Below are 25,615 nucleotides of genomic sequence, written 5' to 3'. Positions count from 1 at the left end.
GTTTTACAAGTAAGCACCTTTAACCACTGAGCCATCTTTACAGCTCTGTTGTTTTTTGAGACCATGTTTCATATAGCCCAGGTGGGCTTTGAATTCCTAATCCTCCTATCTCCCCCTACTGATTGCTGGGATCAAATATAACTATAAAGGATATAATTCAGTTCCACATTGAGTCATGCAGTACCTCACGCCAGCACTTTGCACAGGGCTCAACAATTGCTGTTGTAAAAACTGATTTTAAGGGCTGGAGAAATGGCTTAGCAGTTAAGGCACCTGCCTGCAAAGCCAAAGAATGCTGGTTTAATTCCCCAGGACCTACATAAGCCAGGTGCACAAGGTGGTGCATGCGTCTGGTGTTCCTTTGCAGTAGCTGGAGGCCCTGGCACACCCATATTCTCCTCTCTCTCTCTCTCTCTCTCTCTCTCTCTCTCTCTCTCTCTCTCTGTCTCTCTTTCTCTCTCTCTCTCTCTCTCTCTCTCTCTGTCAAATAAAAATAAATAAAGTATTTTTAAATAGAAACCTAATTTTAGCCGGGTGTGGTGGTGCACACCTTTAATCTCAGCACTTGGGAGGCAGAGGTAGGATTGCTGTGAGTTCAAGGCTAGCCTGAGACTACCTAGTGAATTCCAGGTCAGTCAGGGCTATAGCAAGAAAAAAAAAAAAGAAATTAAACAAACCTGATTTTAGGGCTAGAGAGATGGCTCAGCAGTTGAGGTGCTTGCCTGCAAAGCCTAATGACCCTGGTTTGGTTGCCCAGGACCCATGTAACGCCAGATGCACAAAGTGGCACATACATCTAGAGTTCATTTGCAGTGGCTAGACCCCTTGTGTGCCCATTCTGTCCTTCCACTTTCTCTACTTGCAAGTAAAAAAAAAAAAAAAAAATTCAAAACTGAGCTTATTGCAGCACCTTCAGAGGTTCTATTGTACATAGCTTGGGAATCAGAGCTTCCTTCATTCTTTCTAGTAGCCGCATATGAATTGGCAGAGCACAACCTTTTCATACTTATTTACTAGTTAGGTTACTCAGCACATGTAAGCCTTAGAGTAAATGTAGATACTCTATCTGTAAAACGAGGATAGTTAGTAATACCCACCTGATTGGGTTGTAAGGGTCAAATGAGCTGGTAACCACATATTTAGCTGAATGATATAGTCACAGTTATTGCTGTTATGTTAGTATTGCATAACTAAATTGTGAAGTATACTCTTGGATTTGGAAGTTTCTCTTAAGATCTGTAAGCTTAGAATAAGAGATTTCTGGAAGTGGGCTGAATGAACCCTGTCTATTCATTAAACCAGAAAATAGGCATTTGTAACACTCTTGGAAGGCATGACTTGACTTAGTGAGCACATTTGTTCTACTCCGTTGGAGATACTTGCTGAAGCCAAATCCAGCCTGGCCTTCTTGGTGTGTCAGGGTTTGGGCTGACCAGTCTTAGTCCCACTTAGCTTGTTTGCATAGATGTTAGTGTCCTGATTGCTGTGGAGTGTGTTAACCTGGATGTGATCATTCATTACCACTTCTGCTTTACTTCTTCACAAATCCAGAGTGTGAACCGGTTGGCAATGGAAACCAGAAAAGTGATGAAAGGAAACCATTCCAGAAAGACAGCTGCATTTGTCCGGGTATGTTTGGAGGATAAGGCTCCCAGACTTTGAACTCCAGTGGGTTGTTTAGTTTATACTCCACTCAATTTCAGATGCCCAGGAAAGATAAATGTGTCATGATAAGGGTGGTTTAGTATTGGTTTTACAGATTTATTTTTCCCTATGAATCTATGAGCTGATCAGTTTTTATTGTTTTCAAAAGAAATGATCAAAGGAGCCCAAAATTCAATATAAACTGAGTATCTCCAATCCCTAGATGTAAAATATTCCAAAGTCTGGAACATTTTAAGCACTAACATGGTGCCACAAATGGAAAATTCCACTTCATGCTTCATGCATAAAAATTATTACAAATACTTTTATCAGTTACTTTCAAGCTATGTGTAAAAATGCATATGGAACACATGAGAATTTTATCTTTAGACTTGGGTCCCAACCTCCAAGATATATATATGCAAATATTCCAAATAACTTTAAATTTTCAAGTATTTCTGGTTGTAAGCATTTCACATGAGGGACATTTTGCATCACTGTGTCTTGAGGTGGTTGAGGGACAGATTTGTGTTTTTTTTGAACTGCTGAGCCAACTCTTCAGCCCCCAGATTTGTATTTTTATGTGCCAGCTGAATTCCCTCCAATGTAGGATGCACAGTCCTGTAACTGAAAGACCTAGTACATTTTTTTCCCTCTTGGTAAGAGTTATATTCACGTTCATAGACAAATTTCAGCTCTTGAATAGGCTGCTTGGAATTATAATGGAGCAATGCACACCACTGTCTTTACAAGTGAAATCAGGGGCTGGAAAGATGGCTCAGCACTTAGTGCCCCTGGCTTACAAAACCTAATAACCAGGGTTCAGTGCTCTAGTGCCCATGAAAAGCCAGATGCAACAACGTTTACAGCAGCAGGAGGTTCTGGCGTGCCCATTCTTTTTTTTCTCTCCATCTTGCTCTCAAATATAATTTTTTTTTAAAGTGAAACATACCAAAATGATTATAGGGAATGGCAGGCAGTTCCACCCTACCACTTTCTGACTCTTGCCCCTTCCTTAGCCTCTGCTCATATTGTTAAGTCATTGGTTTAAATGGTTGCTTCTTTGTTTTCTCATGTTAAGTGTATCTATGCACTTTCTGCAATGAGGGATGAAAAATTATTTTTCAAATACTGTATTTCTCTCACTTGTCCTCCCCTCCAACTCCCGCAGGGTTTTCAGATGTGGGAGGGGCAAGAGGGAAAAGTTGAGGGTGGAGATTGGCTGGAGGTGTGATAGAGGGATTCCTTGTTGTCTTTACAAGCAGTGCGGGGTGAAAGTTAATATGAATCAGTTAACTTTCTGAATCTCTTCTCTCTAGGCCTGTGTTGCCTACTGCTTCATTACTATCCCCTCGCTGGTGGGGATCTTCACACGCCTTAACCTCTACCTGCACTCTGGTCAGGTTGCCTTGGCCAACCAGTGCCTCTCCCAAGGTAGGCCCTTACTCTCTCCCGATCGCTCCCTTGCTCTTGACTCAACTGTATATGTGCAGTGTGCTTGCAGGAAGGGTGATTAAGGAGGAAAGGAAAAGCAATCTGAGTATTTTTAAATGTTTCCTTAGTAGGAAGCACCTGAGTCTGAAGTCATGCAACACTTTACAGAGTCTGATGGAAACAATGGAAGCCTGTAGACATTTTCCTATTCTGACCTTCAGTCTGTCTCAAGCCAGGTTCTAGCCAGACCTCCTCAGTAGGATACCTAGAGAACTTGGGAAGTTGGTCTGTTTATCCTTTGAGGTTCAGGGTTTCTTTGTGTGTGTGTGTGTGTGTGTGTGTGTGTGTGTGTGTGTGTGTGTGTGATTTAAACATACGAGTGGAATCTCATATGCGTAGAACAGATACTCTGCCGTTTGCTCTTGGGGATGTCAACTGCTCCATGTGTGAGGGAGGCGTTTACCTGAGAGCTTTCCTGTGAGTATCAGGTACTGGAGATGAGGTAGGGAAGGGAGAAAGCCAACATGGCACTCCTGATGGGCTGCTGTGGCTCACACTTTTAGTCTCAGAACTCAGGAGGCAGAGGTAGGAGGGTAGCTGTGAGTTCCAAGTCAGCTTGGCTTGAGTGAGACCCTACCTCTAAAAAAAAAAAAAGAATTTAAAGGTGAAGAGTACTCAGCATCCAGAGTCGGCAGGGGGATTTGTGGACTTGCTTTTGCCTGTGACATAAGCTGTGGATACCAGTGCTAGGGACTGTATGTGGGGACTCTGAGGCTAGATCTTCCAGCTTTAGAAAATCAAGCTGTAACTTTTTTTTTTTTTTTTTTTTTTGCTTTTCGAGGTAGGGTCTCACGCTGGCTCAGGCTGACCTGGAATTCACTATGTAGTCTCAGGGTGGCCTTGAACTCACGGTGACCCTCCTACCTCTGCCTCCCGAGTGCTGGGATTAAAGGAATGCACCACCATGCCCAGCTTCAAGCTGTAACTTTGAATGTCCATCTCAGATAGTGGTTGTCTTACAACTGGACCTTCTGCAAGGCCTATTTAAAGGTGCTATTTAAAAAGTAAAATGGAATTTCTTAGTCAAGGTTTCTCCTTCAGAAAGTTCACAGATCCCAGGATCTGTTTGAGTAGAGGGTTAGCTGCTGTCCCTGTCTTGCTGCCCCGTCATGTCTTTAGTCCACATCAAGGGCAGCCTCACAAGCCTAGCTCTGTGTTCTGTGTATAGATGAAGAACTGTGTTATACCTCTGGGCATCTTGTTCCCCTCACCTTCACTTTAAGCTACTGCCAGGAGCAGGAATGTGGTGTCTATGTTTAAAATTTTATCTGATGGTTTTTGCTCATGTCTCTAAATGCTGTGGCACTGAACCTTAAAAGCCGATCACAGTGGCTCTGAAAGCCACACACAACAGTGGCTAGCCAAAATAAATAATGCAGTCAGCTCCCAAGAGGGAGTGGGCTAAAAATAAAAGCAATGAAGCTTGGGGAAGTGATCTACTTTTTTTGGTGTCCCCAAACATTCTCCTGTTTCAGTTTGTTATAGAACATCATCTTCCTTCCCTCCCCCCAGCTCATTTTCTAGCCTGCCTTAATCTATCCTTGAGTGCATCTCGATACACAAATTCCTCTTGAACCCCCAGCAGACCAGAGTGGGTGCTGATGAAGGCTGTGTGCAGGAAGCCCAGCTCTGTTTGCACACTGGGGCTGCACGAAGAGAGGCTTATTCTGAGATTTGCTACACATCCTCCCACCTGTCCCTCTGCAGGCTGGGCCCCAGCAGCCTGTAGGTCACTGCTTGATCCTATGCCTCCTCCCTGGAGATGGCCCAGAAATGCTTGTTCGTCTTTTCTTTTGGGCCCCACTTCAGATAGCTTCCTGTCCTTGTTTATCTGTGGCTTAGAAGGATGTTTTTATTAGGAGGATGTGGGGAGGGGAGAAGGGAGGGTTGATCAGTGTTGTAGTAGAGTAAATGGCCTGGACGCAAACCTAGAGGAGTGGGATTGCCTGGCGTATTTACGTGGCCAACAGCAGGGTGTGCCGAGGCCCTAGTGGATGGCGACTTTCAACCCTCCTGACTATAGTGGTCTTAGCCCTGTCACTTAGGAGCCAGGTGCCCTTACTCAAGTTGACCTTTTTGTGCCTCAGTTTACCCATGTATAAAGTAGAAGTGGTGACAGGGGTACATCTTGGCTAAGATTAAATGAGCTGCTGGTCTTAAGAGTCCTTAGCCATAGACACATAGTATCTCTCCGGTGAAAGTATGCCATAGGGTTTTAGGAGCTAATTGTAGATATTAATAACTTTGTGGCTTCAGAATTTTTAATTTTTTTATTGATTTACTTGTACATGTGAGTGTGCATGTGTGTATGTGTGTGTGAGAGAGAGAGGGAGTGTGTGAGCGTGTGTGTGTGAGCGTGTGTGTTTGTGTGTGTGAGCGTGTGTGTGTGTGTGTAGGCATGCCAGGTCTCTTGCTGGTACATATGGATGACTGTCAGCTTTATGTGGCTGGCTGCTATATTGAACCTGGTCTAGCAGGCTTTGCAAGTAGGCATCTTTAACTGCTGAACCATCTTCAATAACTCTCTTTTTCACAGCACCTCTTTTATTTAGTTTTTGAGTTAAGATATTACTGTATAGTCTATGTTGATTTCAAACTCATGTTCCTCCTGCCTCAGCCTTCTGAGTGCTGGAGTGGCAGGCATATCCACTAAATTCAGTTCCTCAAATTGATTTATTATATTAAAAACTCTGAATATCTAGAGAGATGGCTCTGCGGTTAAATGCACTTGCTTGCAAAGTCTGACTGCCTGGGTTTGATTCTCCAGTACTCATGTGTTGTTGTTAGCTCCACACTGCTGGGATGAACCTCAAAGCCAGATTCAGTTTGTGGGAGGAATAGGATTTATTTCAGGTTTACAGATCCATAGGAAGTTCCATAATAGCAGAAGAAACTGGCCCCTTTTCACAGATCCATGAAGAGAGAAACCACTACCAGTATCACAAGCAAGAACCAAACCACCGGGACTCTGGCAGGGTTTACTCTGTATACCTAAGGCTGGAATTCAGATCCACCCCCAGTAACATCTCAGGGTTGGACCCCAGCATCTTCCACAGTGACACCTCCTCCAGTTACAAGCTTTAATAATATCCAAGTTACAATGACCATCTCATCTTATAAATTGTATCCAGTCCAACATCAAAGGTCTCCGAAAGCCCCAAATCTCACCTGAGATTTACAACTGTCTATTAACAATGAATCCTATAAAATCAAAAAATTTACATACTTTGTGGCAGTCAGATTCGCTTTGCTGGTAGAAATCACCCAACCAAAAGCAGATTATAGGGGAAAAAAGAGGTTTATTTTTGCTTACAGGTTCGAGGGGAAGCTCCATGATGGCAGGGGAAATTATAGCATGAGCAAAGTGTGGACATCACTCCCTGGCCAACATCAGTTGGACAACAGGAACAGGAGAGAGTGCCAAACACTAGCAAGGAGGAGTTGGCTATAAAACCCACAAACCTGCCCCCAACAATATACTGCCTCCTGGCGCTGTTAATTCCCACATCTCCTCAAGTGAGAACCTAGCATTCAGAACACATATGTTTATGGAGGACACCTGAATCAAACCACCACATACTTCCAACATATAATAGCACAGAGTAAATATTTCCATCGTTTTAAGGTGTAACAAGGAGAGACTGGACCAGTGCAAACTCAAAAACTGCAACTCAAGTCTGATATGGATAATCAGTTATTGACAGTCTCTAGATTTTCCAGTTATGCCCCTCCAGCTGGGCTGAGTAGCCAGAGAAATCTTCCATCCTGAGCCAGCAGTGCTCCATGGTAGCCCTTGCATAGTCCTGGTATTTCTAAAACAACTGTGGGTCTCCATGCAAAAACCAAGGTACATCTTCCAGTGGCTTCACTGACATCTTTATCAGGGTCATCACACTTGCCTCTCTTGCCACATCTCAGCAGCATCTTCTGGAACTGTCTGCATTTCATGACCCACTCCATGCTTTTTGTTTTTCATTCTTCTGAAAGCTATACCAGGTGTGCAGGACACAGCTTATTAATTCAGAGCAGAAATAAATCATGACCTTGAAGAGCAGGTTCTTTCTGTCAGTCATCTCCTTTCAAAAGAGTTTCCAGGGCTAGAGAGATGGCTTAGTGGTTAAGGCATTTGCCTGCAAAGCCTAATGACCCAGGTTTGATTCCTCAGTACCCACGTAAGCCAGATGCACAAGGTGGTGCATGCATCTAAAGTTCATTTGCAGAGGTTAGATACTCTGGTGGGCCCATATTATCTCTCTCTCATAAATAAATAAATAAAATATTTTTAATTACAAAAAAGTTTTCATTTTTACCATTCTGTCTTTATCTCATGCATTCTCTCCATTGTTTCAGTGTAAAGCAATTGGGCCATCTGTAATCATGGTCATATTTCCTTAACATTAGCAGTTTTAGAAACCAGTCTCAGTGCCAGTAATCTTAAACTTATATAAATTTTTCTAAATTTAAATCTTAGATTTCTCAGTTCTGTATCTTCTGCCAAGCACATCATTACTTTCAAATTCAACCTTAATCAAACTTCCTGGGCATGGGCAGCAGAACACAGCAAGCCCTTATCCCAGTATCCCAGTTCCATCAAAGTTCTCTGAAGTCTTTCCTTCCCCTTAAAACGTTCATAAATAAAGCCTCCAATACAGTTCTTTATGCACTTAGCATTTTCAAATTCTGACCAGAATAGTCCACAAAACTTGGCTTACCACTCTGGAAGGCATCTTCAATTTAAAGAATCAAATCCACGACCATTCCTCCAAAACCAAAAGTTCTAAAAGACCAAAACCCTCATGGTCAGATTCATCATAGCAGTATCACCCCATTTCTCTCGGTACCAACTTCTGTCATAGTCATCTCCACACTGCTGTGATAAACCTCCAAATCAGATACAGTTTATGGAAGGAATAAGATTTATTTCAGGCTTGAAGATCCAGAAGAAGTTCCCTTTCACAGATCCATACAAAGAGAAAAACCACCAGCAGCATCACAAGCAAGCACCCAACAGGACTAGAGTTCAGATCTGCCCCAGAAACACGTTAGGACTAGAATCCAGGCAGCTGGAAATTCAAGTCATAAACATTAATAAAAATCTGAGTTTATTGGGGGACATACTTTCAGACTATCACATCACATAAAGCCAGATGTGGAAAGAAGCACATGTATTTGGAGTTGATTTGCAGTGGTAGGAGGCCCTGTTGTGTCCATTCTATCATTCTGTGTGTCTCTGTCCTCTCTCCTCCTCCTTTCTCAGTAAAAGTAATCATACACACACACACACACACACACACATAGATACACACATACACACACACACACACACACACACACACACACACACACACACACACACAGAGGCAGTAGTGGTGAATACTTTTAACCCGAGTACTTGGAAGCAGAGTTAGGAGGATCACTGTGAGCTCAAGGCCAATCTAAGACTGCATAGTGAATTCCCGGTCAGTCTGGACTAGAATAAGACCCTACCTTGAAAAATAATAATGAGGGGGCTGGACAGATGGCTTAGCAGTTAAAACATTTGTCTATGAAGCCTAAGGACCCTGGTTTGATTCCTCAGCATCCACATAAGCCAGATGCACATGGTGGTACATGCATCTGGAGTTCATTTGCAATGGCTAAAATCCCTGGCATGTCCATTTTCATTCTCTCTCTCTCCCTCCTTCCCTCCCCCTCAGGTCAAAATAATAAAATATTTTTAAAAAATACCTTGAGGGCTGGGAGCCATCTCAGCAGTTAAAGGGGCTTGGTTGCAAAGCCCTGGTTCAAATCCCCAGTACCCACATGCACAAATTGGTTCATTCATCCTGAGTTTATTTATTTTTTTCTCTCAAATAAATAAAATAATAAAGAGAAAGCCTTTCCTATGGGAAAGCTAACCTTTGCTTCAAGTTTAAACAGTTGAATTAGGCTAGAAATTTTAAATCCACAGTAGTTCTGGACTGGGAAATTGTCTCAGTGGTTAAGAGTACTTTCTACTTAAGCATGAGGAGCAGAGAGAGCCTGAGACCAACTGAGTTCTACTCTTCAAACCCATGCAAAAAGCTGGGCATGGCTATGCAAATCTATAACCCCAGTTCTTGGGGTGGGCAGGGGTGCAAACACTGAAAAATTGCTGGGCTTAATGACTAAAGCATGTGAGCTCTGGTTGAAGGAGAGATCCCATCTCAATGAAGTACATGGTTGAGCCATAGAGAAGGGCACCTGAGGTTCTCCTCTGGCTTCCACATGCATGCACATGGCATACCCATACATATTCTACATGTGTGTACACAACCTGCAGTTCTTCAACTCTGCAAGAGTAAATAGTGAAGCAAAATTCCAATGCGAAAGATGGTTTTGTCATTGCCATTAATAAGTCCTATAGACTATAGAAGTCCTATAGACTTCTTTTAAATTTTACTTTGGGGGGTGGAGAAGGGGTCACATGTACCCTGTCTGTCCTTGACCTTGTTATGTAGCTGAAGATGACTTTGAAGTCCTTGTACTTTTACCTCCATCTCCTGAGCTCTAGGATTACAGGTGTATACCACTATAAATGGTTTATACAGTACTGAGGATGGGACAGGGCTTCACTCATTCTGGGCAAGGACTCTGCCCACAGAACTACATACCCAGCCCCAAGTTTTACTCTTTATACCTTCATGCTGGAGCTTAGCATACACACCCTATATTTAGGAAAATCTTCGTCAGCCTCCCCCACCCACCCAGACAAACAAAAACTTGAGTTCAAGTTACACTGTAAAACACATCATCCTTACACCTCTCAAATTTCCTTCATTGCTCTTATCACCATTGTTATCTAACAAGTAAGTATGTGTCCCTCCCTCCCCCCCCCGCCCAAGAAAGCACCAGCTCCAAGAGTTCTGTCTGCTGTGGTTGCTAGGTGAACCTGCCTCTTGGGTATCCAACATGTGCTGAGTGAAAGAATGTTGACCACATGATGGTAATTCTTGATGATAATGACAAATAACCAAGCTTGGCAGCCAACATCTCTCACCCCAGTGCTAGGGAGGCCTCAGCAGAAGGATTGTTAGTTTCAGAATAGCCTGGGCTCATAAAGTGAGACTCTATCATATGTATGCATGTATGTATGTTCTTTAGAGGTAAGGTCTCACTCTAGCCCAGGCTAACCTAGAACTCACCCTGTAGCCCAGGCTGGCATGGCAATGCTCCTATATCAATCTCTGTGGTGCTAGAATTAATAGCATGCATCACCATGCCCAGCCCTAAAGGTATTTTGACACTGACTTTGACCTAGAGAGTTAATGAAAATAAGACACCCCTGAAAGCATGAGTGTGGCTTCTATAAGTGTTGTAGGAAGTAGGACATACCTAAGCATGAGTGTGGGCTCCTCAAGGAAGTCATCATTAAGTATCTAGACAGTAGATGATATCATATATGTACCATTTGAAAGATTGCCAAGAATGCTGTTTTTTCTACCCTGTTCTATCTTTTTGGTAAGAGGAATTTAAGAGTTGCCAAAAGATGCCATAGATGGGGTTGCAACCTGTGGTAGTTTGATTCAGGTGTCCCCCATAAACTTATACGTCTATTATTGAGCCCTGGTTGATGGCAGTTAAGGAATTGGAGCCTTGTTGGAGGAGGTGTGTTGTTGGGGACAGACACTGGGTGTCATAGCCAGCTTTCCCTTGCTAGTGTTTGGCATACTCTGCTGCTGCTGTTGTTTCACTTGATGTTGGCCAAAGGTGATGTTTAGCCTGTGCTCATGCCATCCTTTCCCCATGCCATCAAGGGGCTTCCCTCAAGTCTGTAAGCCAAAATAAACCCTTTCCTTCCACTAGCTGCTATTGTTGGGTGTTTAGTGCTGGCAATGAGAAAAGTAACTACAACAGAAAATTGCTAGTGAGATTGTTGCTGCTATAAACCTGATTGTGTGACCTTTGGTTTCTTGGAACTGATTTGTGGGAGGAATGTGGAACAGTTTGAAACTGTGACCTAAGAGATACCTCGCAGTGCTAAAGACAAGAGTTTCATGGACTATTCTGGTCAGAGTTGAAAGACTCAAATGTAGTAAACAGTGAGGTATGGCTTATGCGGAATAGAAAGAACTTTATCTGGACTGGACTAGAGGCAATTTATGTGAGAGGCTTATTGCATTTTTCCCCCATGCCCTAAGAACTTGTGCAGGGTTGCATGGCATAGAAATGGACTGCTGTGGATCTGGCACAAAAATAAACAAAAGTTTAGGCTAGAGATAGCACCATTCATCTGCAATTGTTTGAGAGATTACTACCATTGAAACTGGGCCAGCTCTCATGCATTGGGATAGCAGAAAGAATGTTGACCCTTGAAAGCAGAGGGTCTGAATGCTGAAGGTGTGTTCTGCTCTTAAAAGTTGGCTTTAGGATTGGAGAGATGGCTTAGTGGTTAAGCGCTTGCCTGTGAAGCCTAAGGACCCCAGTTCAAGGCTCAATTCCCCAGGACCCACGTTAACCAGATGCACAAAGGGGCACACGTGTCTGGAGTTCATTTGCAGTGGCTGGAGGCCTTGGCGTGCCGTTCTCTCTTAACTGCCTCTCTCTCTCTCTCTCTCTCTCTCTCTCTCTCTCTGTCACTCTCAAATAAATAAATTTAAAGAAAAACTTTAAAAAGAAAGTTGGCTTTATCTCTCACTGGATTTACAAATTTGGTAGTCTGCCTGGTACTATGTAGTATAACAAATGCAAGAAAGATGGGGTCATTGGATTTTCAACACGGTTTTGTGTTTTGGAAATGGCCATGGGCAATGTGAAGCAGGATTGTTGTAAATCCCTGCATGGAGGCCTGTTGGAGTCATGAGGATACACCATAGATCACAGTGGAGACTCAGTGGAGCTACCAGGACTGTGGGATGGCTGCTAAGGAGAGCTGCCACAAGATGGATTGATTGCCTGGCTGTGAGCTGCTCAGTTGGAGGGAGGAATTGAAACTCCAGAGACTTACTGGTTAGAGATGTAGAACTTGGAGCTTTGGAACTTGATGTTTTCTCTGTTTGTTTTAGATCTTGTATTGGTTAAGTCTTTCCTTGCTCTGCCCAGTGCCATCTTTTGCAGTGTGAATGTTTATTCTGTGCCATCATGGGTACCATCATTTCCCTCCTCCCTGACCCCACTCTGAGGGTCCTCCTTAGTGGGATTGCCGGTATTCACCATGCAGTTATGGGTTATGAGTTGTAAGAGCAGCAGTCAGTCATTATGGGTGGGAGGTGGGGGTGGGCAATGTCTATCCTGCCTCACTATCCACTGTTTGGTTTTTTTTGGAGATAGGCTCTCACTCTAGCTCAGGCTGACCTGGAATTCACTATGTAGTCTCAGGGTGGCTTCCATCTCATAGCGATCCTCCTACCTCTTCCTCCCCAGTGCTGGGATTCAAGGCATGTGCCACCACGCCCAGCCACTGTGTACTTTTTAAGTCCTTGGTGTTCAGGTATAATTTCATATTTATGAAATTTTACAGCATTCTCTGAAGAATGGTGGGTGTAACTTTTTCCAGCCTTGAGGCTTCTTGGTAAATATGGACAAGGTCAGTCACTTTAGCTGGAACCGGTAACAGATAGGCTGTGGCATAAGCTCACATTCAGGTCTGCATGTGCGTTCTGTCTGCCTTGGAGAGTGTGAGGACCTTGGGGGATCACACTGCAGATGGAGCCTCAAAAAAGGGGCCTGGTGGGATGCTCAACTCCTGACTTCCTTCCTCCTGCCAGTTTCTTGTTCATTTAAAGAAAAAGTTATTTTTATTGAAAAATTTTATACAAGTATATCATGCATTTGAACATAATCTCTTCCCATGACCATCTCTTTCCCCCTCCCATCCCCCTACCATTGAACCCCTATTTCCCAACTAATATCTCTTCTACTTTGATGTGTTTTTTCTTGTGTGTGTGTATGTGACCTCCTGAGTTAATTAGAATTGCCTGCATGAACATGGGTGGGAGATTATTTACCACATTATATATAACTTGCCAGTGGCCATACCTCTGGAGAAAATGTCTCCCTCTCCCCAGCACTCATTAACTGCCAATAACTCCTCAAGGCATTGTGTAGCCTCATGGGCACCTCCACCACCCATGACAGAATGTTGGTGGGCTCAATATTGTGGCAGTTATGGCAGTCTCTGTGAGGTAAGAGGGAGAACAAATAAATATTCCAAAGCCTCTGATGTTCTGACGAGTGGAGTTTTCCATTAAATATTAATATTTAGAGTGACTGTTAGGGCATGCCACATAAACCAGGTGGCAAAATTAAGTTACATTAAGCTGTCACTAGTAACAGTTCCACCATAATGAATAAGGCACGTTACTGTCCCAGGGCATTTGTAATTCTTTAAATCTTGAAATAGTGACTCTTACGTCCTGAAACTTACCTGCTTGAATAACAATTTTATTACAGAAGCACAGATGAGCCATAAAATAGCATTCAATCTGGATGGATAATTGGCTTTGGATAATATTCTGGTCCTTTGGGCCATTGTCTTTACCAAAGGCACCTCCATACCTTCATGAGCAATACATCATGCTTTTGGCAGCCATACCTGTTCTGATACGCATTTTACTGATTGCTTGGTTGATTGTACATGTATATGCAGGGCCCACCTTTTTTTTTTTGAGACAGGATCTCCACTTGGCTTGGAGCTTGACAGTATGTTAGACTGGCTGCCCAGTATGCCCCAGGGATCATCCTGTGTCCACCTCCCAGGTCACCTCTTCAACCCCTTGGGATATTCTGTCTTAGAAAACTGGAAATTTCTATTCCTTGGGCTTGGGCCAGCTTTTCAACTGAGTGATCTGGGAGGGTATCTGGATTGAAGATCTGGGAGTAAAGTGTATTTGAGGTTTGTTTGCACTCAGGAGTAGTAAAGACTTCTATTAGTACTGACCTAATGTGGTATTAAAAGAACAGGGTAGCCAGGTATGGTGCTGCATACTAGGGAGCCAGAGGGAGGAGGCTCAGCATGACTTTCAGGCCAATATGAGACATGTAGTGAGTTCCAAGTCAGCCTGGGCTAGAGTGACTTGAAAAAATCAAAGTAATCAAATAAAATTGAACAAGGGGGCTTCTCTGCAGGTGGGCAGGCGCATCAGCTTGGACCATCTCCTAGGATTCCTGTACTAAGTTGTCCTCTAGATAAGTTAGCAATCCCAGGACATCTAGGGTGAACAGTGCCCACCTACCCACCCACAGGTCAGGGTAAAATCCATATTTATCATGCCTGGAAGGTATTTGGGGAGATTAGCCAGGATCCTGATGAAAAGAAAGGAAATGTTTAGTTTTAAATTGTGATGATTTTTCTTTAATAAGTTTAGAATGTGCTGGGTGTAGTGGCTCATGTCTTTAATTCTTGGGTAACATGTCTCAAAATAAAAAGCTCCAGTAATATGCTTTGTCTCTCCCACACACATCCCCTCTGAAAATTTACTGTTAACAGGACATTGTCTTCAATTTTTGTTGTATATGTCCATTAAAAACATTCATTATTTTTATATTCTCCTGATTGCTATCTTTTGCCTGCCTTCCCCTTTTCCCTCCTTCTGTTATCTGTACTCTTATATATTCATGCAGGCCCTATCCCGCTCCTCAGAAAGGAAATAAGGCTGAGTCTCCAATTCTTTTCATTTATTTGGCTCATCAGTAAGTCTTGGCCACCTCTCCGGCACCCCATGCCATACAGAGAGATCACTCAGTTCTTTGTAACTATTATCCAATATTCTATGTCTCAATTTTGGAAGTGCTGTAAATTATTTTCTCCAATATCCTTCACCCCCAAAATGCTTCTTCTAGTACAAAACATTTGCAAGTATTGCCTCTTGCCCATGGTGAGCAAACCTAGGTCTCAAGCACTTTGGAGCTTTCCAATATTTGTGCAGCAGACTGGTGTCTCTCTGTCTCTGAGAACATGAAACCCTGTTCACACAGAAATATTTGAAGACAAAGGGCTCTTCAGGTGGACATTACTCAGGGATGTACCTGGCCCCTGAGTTATTCACAGTAGTCACAAGAGGCTTAGAGCATTGTGTAAAATCTTCCAAAGCTGTGGGGAGAAGAATCCTTGTAAGTGGGGGCTGTGCACCCAAAGCTGTGGATCAGTCGAGACTCCATGGGGAAGCTGTTCAAACTCCACAGGTTGTATGGGGCAGAACAGGGTCCTGGTCAACTCCAGTGGAGTGTGTGTGACACCCTTAGCTTAGTGCTATACCTCCTACAATCCAGGGCCTGTGATAGCCTATCTTAGAACTGCAGGGTTCTGGTGTATTTCTCTTTATGAATGGATAGCAAATTCCTCCTCTTTTCTGTCAGTCCGTCAGTCCGTTTTTGTTTGAGAAAGATTGTTCTCTGTGACTTTTTTGTTTGTTTTTGTTTTTTGAGGTAGGATCTTAGTCTAGCCCAGACTGACCTGGAATGTCTCAGGGTGGCCTCAAACTCAAAGTGCTCCTGCTTCCCAAGTGTTGGGATTAATGGCAGGCGCCACCACGGCAGCTAAGGTAGCTTTTCACTAAGGCTTTTGATGGGATAAAATAAGGAGCCAAGCATAAGGGCTAGGACTGAAGAATTAGATCAGATGTACAGGTAGAGCTGAGCTTTGCCTGCTGAAAGCAAACACTAGCCCTGAGCTTTCCTGCAATCTATTTTTTTTTTTTTTTTTCGTTTTTTCGAAGTAGGGTCTCACTCTAGCCCAGGCTGACCTGGAATTCACTATGGAGTCTCAGGGTAGCCTTGAACTCATGGCAATCCTCCTACCTCTGCCTCCCGAGTGCTGGGATTAAAGGTGTGCGCCACCACACCCGGTTTATTTCCTGCAATCTAAACAAGAAGAGAAGGCAGTGCATGCCAGAACTTTTGTGAAGGGGCACGACGATGGCTTTCTTCTTATTTTAGTTTACATAAGAATCATGCACGGATAGCCATTGGTCTTGAGCTTCATTGTGGAACTGGTTTCAAGTCCTGATTGTTCAGTTTTCAGATGTGAGAATGGGAAACAAAACTCAGAGTGCTGTGACTGTTAAGCACAAGGTTGTCTCTGCGCCTTACCATAGCGACTGGCCCACACTCAGCTTCCAGGTGTCAGCAGCTGCTGGGGCTCAGGTCTCCCCTGCCCTGCCCTGCCTGCTGCAGCCTACCACTGCCTTCTGCCTAGGTCTCTGCCTGCACCAGTTCTTCCTCCAGTCTCTGCCTGCTAAGCCCTTGAGCTGTTTCCTAATAGGCACAAAAGGTTCCAGATGGAGAGATATAGCTCTGATTCCCTGTCCTTTTTCTGTTGTAACTTGTGTTTCTTTTTGTTGTTGTTGTCTGTGGGGCATAAATTTTGTACTGTGACAAAACCCATATAATATAAATGTACTCCTATCCAGTTTAAGTATGCAACTCACTAGTGTTAAATATATAAGATTCCCACTGTTATGCAACAGATCTGTACAACTTTTCCACTTTGTAAAACTGAAACTGTTCCCATTAAAAAACTCTCTGTCTCTCTTTTCCCTCAGTCCTTGCTCCATGTGGTTTCCATGTTAGTTACCTAAGTGACTTCCTATGATGTCTGTCCTTCTATGACTGCTTTATGTCACTTAATCTCATGTCTCCAAGGCCATCCATGCTGCAGTTTGAGGTAGAATCACTTTTTCAGAGCTGAATAATACTCCCCTGTATGTGTAGATTACATTTTGTTCATTCATTTCCCAGTGGATATTTGGGCTGCTTCTACCTAATAGTAGAGAACTTGAGTGTGTGAATAACTTCCTGTGATACTGCTGTTGGGTCATATAGTAGTCCAGTTTGGGTGTTGAGGAACTTCTGTATTCCTCCATTGTGGCTGCACCATTTTGCACTCCTACTGGTAGCCCTCAGGGACTAAAATGTCTCTACATCTTCACCAGCACGTACTTTTGTGAGTGTGCCATGCATGTGGGGAGAGGAGGGTTGCATATGTGTGCTTTGCAGGGAAGTTTCCAGATTATAGTTCACTGCACAGGAAGCTCTGTGAGGAATTCCCATGGCTTAACACACCCAAGTTAGACACGTAATTTTCTTTTTTAAAAAACTTTATTTATGGGCTGGAGAGATGGTTTAGCAGTTAGGGTACTTGCCTGTGAAGCATAAGGACCCAGATTTGATTCTCCAGGTCCTATGTAAGCTAGATGCACATGGTGACGCATGCGTCTGGAGTTTGTTTGCAATGGCTAGGAGGCCCTGGTGCATTCATCCCCCACCCACCATCTCTAATAAAAAATAAAAATATTTTTTATTTGCAAAAAGCAAAAGAGAGAAAGAACGGGTACGTACACCAGGGTCTCTTGCCACTACAAACAAACTCCAGATGCATGCGCCACTTTGTGTATCTGCATTTGTGTGGGTACTGGGGAATTGAACAAGGACCTCTTACCAGATTACCTGACTGGAGACTTCTGTTTGTTTATAGATACACACATATGATGCTGTTGCTTATGGAACGAAGGTGACTTAACCATTGAGCCATCTCTCCAGCCCATGACCCACAATTTTCTCGTAAACCATAGGCCTGTACTCTGAAAAGCCTGGCATCCGTTACCATGTTGGCCCCTTGGGTACAGATGAGTTGCAGCTTTATTCCAGGGTGTGTAGCCTGCTGTAACATTCTCTCACTTCACTGGAAATGAAAATTGATCCAGCCCTTGAACACATTTGATCTTGCTGAGTAGCTTAAGGTTTTGTTTGCTGGGTCCATATGTAACCCCTGAGCTTTTTCTAGGCCAACACTTGGACAGTTCTTCAAAGAACTTCCTTTCACTTTCCCTTTAGCTCTGGTCCTTTCCACTCCCTCCTTCTTTTCTCCCATCTTTTGAAGTCTTCTTGTTTTACATGTCATTTCATATCTTAAAATTATCTTCAATTTGCAAAAAATTCTCTGGAAGTGTTTTTTTCAGCCATAAGTCTCTAGAGCTCTCTCTGTGTACATGTGTATGTGTGTGTAGGTGTGTACTCGTTTCTTCAGACATTTCAGTGCTATGTTATTTTTCTGAGACAGCCTTGCTGTGTAGCCCAGGGCAACCTGAATTTCAGCCCTCCTGCCTCAGCCTCCTGAGTGCTGCAATTATAGGTGTGTATCACCACACCAGGCTGTGTTTGCTCTGCTAGTAAAAATGGCTCTAGAAAAGATTGAGATGGACCAGGCTGTAAGCAGTGGTTCTACCAGCTACTCTAGAACCTTCCACCTCCATAAGATCCTGCTACAGAATGAGGCTCTCTTCATCTTGCACCTCATTTCATATCTGTGAAGTGGTCCTGGTCACCTGGTGGACATGGGGATTTATTGAACCAACTAGGCTGAATCTGAGGCTAGTTAGCTGTGGTCACCCATACTTTGCCCTCCGCGTGGCCTGCTTTCTATGGAATTGTCAGGACTGATCCCCAGGCTGGAGGAAGCCAGCCCAGAATTTTTCAGTTCTCCAACTCTGTCTGTTCTTCTTTCTTGCAGCCGATGCCTTTTTCATGGCTGCTATCAGCCTCATTCCAGAAGTCCCGAAGATGATAAATATCGAAGGGAAGATGCGGCCATCGGAACCCTTCCTTCTGGAATTCCTCTGCAACTTCTTCTCTACTTTATTAATAGTGCCGGTAAGTTCCCATGTGTGTGAGTGCTGAAGGTGCTGTCTTTCTTTTTTTTTTTAAGTTACCAAGCCATCATCTATTTGGCATGTGTGTGTGTGTATGCTAGGGGACCTGTGTGGAGGTCACAGGATGACTTTCAGGTGTTTGTCCTCGCCTTCTACCTCTTTTGAGGCAGTGTCTCTCGTTCACCACTCTTACTTGAGCTTCTGGGAAATTGTTATATTTCTCTGCTTCCTTTCTTGCCATAGGTGCACTGGGATTACACACACCTGCCACAGCTTGCAGCTTGTACATAGGGTCTGTAGATCTGAACCCAGGTACTCAGAGTTGTATGGCAAGCGCTTCATCCATGTCCCCAGCTTGGTGATGGTTTTCTGTATCCTGCCTGTCTCCCATACTCATAGCTCTAAAAGTATAGGATTACCTGTGAGCAGATGTTCAAGATTCTTGAGGCTGTCCCATTCACACTGTCTGGCAGCCTCTTCTCAGGTGCTTTGTAATCGCCGCCTCAGGCTGCTGTGATTGAGCTCCAGAAGCTGAGGTCAGAGATCAGCCTTATTCTGGTGAGGTCAACCCTGTTCTGTGATGGCCTTCCTTACATGGTAGAAAGCGAGTGCCAGGGTAGCACTCTGGCATTTGAAATAGCTGCTCTTCTGTGGTCTAATTATAAGCCCTCCTCCAAAAATCATCTCCCTGGATTTGGACTTCAGTCTGTATTTTGAGGGGGGACACCAACGTTCGGTGCACTGCACTCTATATTGCCTAGGCAGGGAGCTTAGAGTGGTCTAGGGTGTAGCCTCAGGACCATAGTGGCAGGGATGGGAGCCAGCTTCTTCCGGCTCTGCAGGCTAGGCAGTTAGCTATGTGCCTGAGGGTAGTAGACCTGGGCAGATGGCTCAATAGAGGAAGTGCTTGCTGTGAGTTCAGAGCCCAAGAGCCCCAGATAAAAACCAGGCATGGTGACATATGCCTAGAATGGCAGTGCTGATGAGATGACAGTTTTCCCAGGGCTTGCTGGCTAGCCAATCTAGCCAAATTGGTAAAGGTGAGACTTTGTTTCAAAAAAGTAAGGTGGTTGCTTGGAGATCTGGCTCAGTGGCTAAGTGGGTTTCCTGTGTGATCATGAGAGCCTAAGGGGACCTCAGAGCACACACTGCATGCCCACAAAATGAAGAAGTCCATCTTCACTGTGGTCACAAGGATGGTGTGAGTACACAGAATGTGCATGTAGTAAGCACTGAAGAAAGGTATTGCTTGGAAGAGCAAACAGTAGAATGAAAGAACTGTGGAGCAGCAAGAAGCCTTGCTGGAAGAACGCTGCATTTCTGTGGCCGTCAGGATTGAACAGCCAGGCCTTGAGGGACCTGTGCTAGGAATTCTGGTCTCTTTCCATAACTGGGCTTCTTAGCCCAGGATCCTTAGCTCAAAATTACCGCTTCCCTGTGGGTTTGCCATCAATTTGGATGAGGGGATAAAAGGAATGTCTGAGTGAGACTCACCGCTGACTCATGTATGGCTGACAGGTAGCAGGTCCTGCAGGGCGTGACTGTGGTCTCTGCTTTGTCATCACCCGAGTCAACAGGTGTTCTTACCACATCCCAGATACAGAACGCACTTCTTTTTAAGCTCCTTTTGTCTCTTTTTCTTTCTCATTTTCCTTTGTCTTCTCCCCTCTTCCTTTCCTCCTTCTTTCCTTCAAAGGGTTTCATTGTATAAGCCAGGCTGTCCTCATATTCAAGGTCCTCCTGCCTCAGCCCCTCCAGCACTAGAATTACAGGTGTACTACCACACCTTGCTTGTGAAAGATATTTCAGGTTGGTGTTCTTCCTCCCTTAAAAAGCAACCTGTTGTATTCATATGTTCATAAATGCATTGGAAAATATTTTTGCAACTATTTTTTAGTATAATGGATTTTTCTCTGGAGTCTTCCATATCTCATTCAGCATATTAAAAATAAAATGGGGCTGGAGAGATGGCTCAGCAGTTAAGGCGCTTGCCTGCAAAGCCTGATAACTTGGATTTGATTCCCCAGTACGAACACAGAGCTGGATGCACAAAGTGGCACATGTGTCTGGAATTCATTTGCAATAGTTAAAGGCTCTGACATGCCCATTCTCTCTCGGTCTCTTTCTGCTTGTAAATAAATAAATAAAATACTTTAAAAAAAAAAAAAAAGAATGGATAGATGGGAGTCCATAGACTTTACCTGCTTACCACAGGGAAAATGGCATAAAACTGGTTAGGAACCCTTGTCGAGCTGGGAGTGGTGGAGCTTGCCTGTACTCCTAGCATTGGGGAAGCTCAGGCAGAAGGATCTTGAGTGCCAGGCCAGCCTCAGCCACATTGTGAGACCCTGTCTCCAAACTCAAAAACAAAACAAAAATTACAGGCTGGAGAGCTGGATTCATGGTTAGAGTACTTGCTTTCAAAGCCTTAAGGACCCAGGTTCTATTCCCCAGAGTAGTGTAAGCAAGATGCACACGGTGGCGCATGTGTCTAGAGTTCCTTTGAGGTAGTTACAGGCTTTGGTGTGCCCATTCTCTCTCTCTTTCTTTCTCTCTCTCTCGCTCTCTAATAAATAAGTTTAAAAATTTATTAATATGTTTGTTTTTATTTTTTATTTATTTATATTTTTATTAACAACTTCCATAGTTATAGATAATAAACTATGATAGTTTGCTCCCCTTCAGTTTCCCCTTCATAGTTCCATCTCCATCATATACCCTTCCCCTCTCAATTAGTCTGTCTTTTATTTTGATGTCTTCATCTTTTCCTTCTATTTTGATGGTCTTGCGTGGGTAGTGCCAGGCATTTCAAGGTCATAGCTATCCAGGCCAGTTTGTGTCTGGAAGAGCTCATTGTAAGGAGTCTTATTCTTCCTTTGGCTCGTATATTCTTTCTGCCACTTCTTCTGCAATATACCCTGCGCCTTGGAAGGTGTGATAGATATTTCAGTGCTGAGTACTCCTCTGTCACTTCTCAGCTCTATGGTGCCTTTTGAGTCATCCCAGAGGTCACTACCATCTGAAAAGAGAAGCTTCTCTAAGCAAAGGTGAGAGTAGCATCAATAATGTGGCTATGAGTGTTAATATGTAGGTATGAAATTAAGAGAGGTGCTTGCCAGGCAGTTTGGTGAGCATAATATATGCATTTAGTCAGACAGACACCATGTCACACCCCTTGGGCTCATGACTTCCCCCCTCATTGGTTTTCAGTATCAGGCATGTGTTCCCTCCCATGGAGCAGGGCTCCAGTCCATTAGAGAGCACTTGGTTTGCCCCATAACAGACATGCCACTATTGCACTCATTGGCTTATTTGCCCTGGCTAGCCAGACTTGAGGCTTGCAGTGTCCACTGTTGTTTATCTCCACTGATGACTTCTCCCTTTCTCCCCCATTGAACTGCATGCAGCATAGTTTTTTCCAGGTTTCTATCAGCTGGTCTACAGGGAGGAGGTTTTCAGCTCAGCTGCAGCAAGATTTCTCAGTGACATTGCAGCCCAAGGACGTGGAATCTTCAGCATTAGGATCTTACTATCTATTTCTGTTGGGAAGCCAAGAGCCTTGGCAATGGCCTGTAATGTTTTGGGAGCAACAGGGACCTTCCTGGCCAACAACTCACTGGAAGGCATCCCATCCCTGGCACTGAAAATTTTTCTAGTAACAATCTATGACTTCTGGGTGTTCCATTGTCCAAAAGAGTAGGTTTCCATATGACTTATTCATACTCTCTTGTATTTTGATTATCCCTTCCCCCACCCTTCCTTTACTCAATCTCTTTCCCTGACCTTACTTAGGCCTTTCCACCCCCTTAAGAAATGTTTTGGGGGCTAGAGGGATGGGTTATTGGTTAAGCGCTTGTCTGTGAAGCCTAAGGACCCCAGTTTGAGGCTCGATTCCCCAGTACCCACGTAAGCCAAATGCACAAGGTGGCGCATGCATCTGGGGTTCATTTGCAGTGGCTGGAGACCCTGGTGCACCTATTCTCTCTTTCTCTCACTGTTTCTCAGGCGCTCTCAAATAAGTAAATAAAAATAAACAAAAAAAAATCTTTTAACTGTTTTAAATCCTTTCCCATCTCAGAAAAAAACTTCCTGAAGCCAACTGAGCATCAGAGTTGTCTGATACTTGCTAAAATATTCCTGGGGCTGTCCCAGAAGGTTACCCTTAGTAGGTTGAACTTGGCTCTTCAGGCAATTCATTTGGAAGTTGCCACCCTCAGTGGTTGAGGAGTAGCTAGTCCTGCCAGGACCACCCTTGGGGAAATGTCACTCTGAGCTTGGCCCATGAAAGTGACTCATCTCCCATGGGTACAGGGTTTCTTTTGCGGTGATGAATGTTCTGCAGTTGATCATGCTGATGATTGCGCAGCTCTGATACACAAACAATTACTGATTGTGAGTCTTGAGCGGGTGTATTGTCCATGGTGTGGATTATGTATCTCCGTAAAGCTGAGAAAACAAAAAAATGACTCAGCTGGGGACTGTCCTTGTTCAGATTCCAGGTTCCCAGCAGGGAGATGCAGGAGGCCACACTTGGGGACTGCAGACCTGTCCCAGGTGAAGCCTACATTGTCCTGCAGCATTGGGCAGCACCCAGGAAGGAGTGACCCTGGGAGGGGTGGTTGAGGGTCAGGTGAGCAAAGCCGTGTGGGCTCCTAGAACTCATTCTTTGGACACTTGGTTCCAGAGCTTTAGGTAGAGTGCTTTATGGGCAACATCCCCCCTCTGCATAGCCTGCTCATTTGTCATGGGACAGGACCAAGAAAAACACCCAGGTTTCCAGTGACACAATTGATGGCCTCGTAACCAGTGTTCAGGGACTGATTGGGATGTCTTTGCCATATGCTGACAGGATTTCCTACATGCTAAAAATGACTGGAGGGCTGGATAGATGGCTTTGTGGGTAAAATGCTTATCTACAAGCATGAAGACTTGAGTTCAATGCACAGTACCCACATAAAACACTGGGCATTGTGGCATGTGCCTGTAATCCTAGTGCTATAGAAGCAGAGCTAGAGGAAGCCTGGGGCTCCCTGGCTAGCTACTTTAGTCTAATTGTGAGTTCCCGGACAATGAGAGACCCAGTCTACCAGGAGATGAACAGTGTTCCTGAGGATGACCCTGGAGGTGGCCCGCTGGCTTCTACATATGTGTGCATGTGCACACACACACACACACACACACACGCATGCACACACACAGCTAGAATGTCTTTGTAACCCTCTAAGTCTCACTTGTCTTGTTTATTTTTTATGTTTACTTTTTTTTGGGTTTTGGAGGTAGGGTCTTACTCTAGCTCAGGCTGACCTGGAATCCACTGTGTAGTCTCAGGGTGGCCTCAAACTCATGGCCATTCTCCTACCTTTGCCTGCCAAGTGCTAGGATTAAAGGCGTGTGCCACCACGCTGGGCTTCGTTGTCATTTTTCATCAAAATATCACAATGTTCACTTGGGCCAGGGAACTGACTCAGTGGTCAGATATGCTTGCTGTTCAAGCTTGATGACCCGAGTTTGATCCCCAGCACCCACATAAAGCTGCACAAATTGGTGCACAAATCTATAGCCCCAATGTAACTATGACATTGGGGGGCAGGTCCAGGAGAATTTTGTGGCTCATAGGCCACTAGACTGGCCTTTCCAGAGGCAAAAAGCCAAGAGACCCTGTCTCAAAAACAAGGTAGTAGGATTCCAGGTCAGCCTGGACTAGAGTGAAACCTTATCTTGAAAAACCAAAAAAAAAAAAAACAGCTGGTCGTGGTGGCACACTCCTTTAATCCCAGCACTCGGGAGACAGAGGTAGGAGGATCACTGTGAGTTCGAGGTCACCCTGAGACTACATAGTGAATTTCAGGTCAGCCTGGGATAGAGTGAAACCTTACCTTGAAAAACCAAAAACAACAACAAAGAGAAAACAAGGTAGTAGGGATTGGGGATGTGGCTCTGTGGGTACAATTCCTGCCTAGCATGCATGAGCCCTGAAGTCTATTCCTAGTACCACATAAAACCTGTGTTGTGCCGGGCGTGGTGGTGCATGCCTTTAATCCCTGCACTCGGGAGGCAGAGGTAGGAGGATCACCGTGAGTTCAAGGCCACCCTGAGACTACATACTACATAGTGAATTCCAGGTCAGCCTGGACCAGAGTGAGATCCTACCTAGAAAAACTAAAAAAAAGAAAAGAAAAGAAAAGAAAAAAACCCTGTGTTGTGTGCTGGCACATTGTAATCCTAGATTGTGGGATATGGAGATAGGAGCTCAGGAGTTCTAGAGCATCCTCAGCTGTATAGAGAGTTGCATGCCAGCTTGGAAAGACATGAGTCCCCCTATTCCAAAAATAAAAAGAGCCAGGCATGGTGGTGCACATCTCTAATTCCAGCACTCGGGAGGCAGAGGTAGGAGGATTGCCTTGAAATCAAGGCCACCCTGAGACTACGTAATGAATTTCAGGTCAGCCTTGGCTAGAGAAAGACCCTATCTTAAAAATAAAGAAAAACAACAGATAAATAAGTTAATTTTTTTTTAATTATCTCAACTGGGCATGGTGACTCACACCTATAATCCTAGTACCTGGGAGACTCAAGTAGTAGTAGGATTGCCATGAGTTCAAGGCCAGCCTGAGACACTTAGAGTGAGACCCTGCTTCTGAACAAACAAACAACAACAACAACTTCCTGTTCCAGGACTTCTATGGTTGAATAAAATGATGGCCATAAAATGCCTTTTCAACCAGAACCTCTGTCCCTGGGGTGACAAGCTAGTGACCAGAAGGAAGGTCCAGTCTGTAGTCACCCTTGTTGGCAATGTGATGATGGGAAACATTTGGAATGAGTTCCCCACATTTGAAAATTGATAGATCACTTTCAAAAAGTGGGAGATG

General features: G+C 44.1%; 1 protein-coding gene across 2 annotated transcripts in view; it reads left to right on the top strand.

The window, feature by feature from the left end:
• Vps35l (VPS35 endosomal protein sorting factor like) overlaps nucleotides 1–25,615 on the top strand; it is a 149,615-nt gene that overhangs the window by 104,112 nt on the left and 19,888 nt on the right. For both annotated transcript variants that reach the window (XM_045143951.1, XM_045143952.1), the window contains exons 25-27: nucleotides 1,552–1,629; nucleotides 2,964–3,078; nucleotides 18,605–18,744. In XM_045143951.1, coding sequence (XP_044999886.1) covers nucleotides 1,552–1,629; nucleotides 2,964–3,078; nucleotides 18,605–18,744 — 333 coding nt within the window. The remainder of the gene's footprint in view (nucleotides 1–1,551; nucleotides 1,630–2,963; nucleotides 3,079–18,604; nucleotides 18,745–25,615) is intronic.

Source organism: Jaculus jaculus, chromosome 2 (genome assembly GCF_020740685.1).
Source record: "Jaculus jaculus isolate mJacJac1 chromosome 2, mJacJac1.mat.Y.cur, whole genome shotgun sequence".
Classification (NCBI taxonomy): domain Eukaryota; kingdom Metazoa; phylum Chordata; class Mammalia; order Rodentia; family Dipodidae; genus Jaculus; species Jaculus jaculus.
This window is presented reverse-complemented; position numbering and strand designations above follow the sequence as displayed.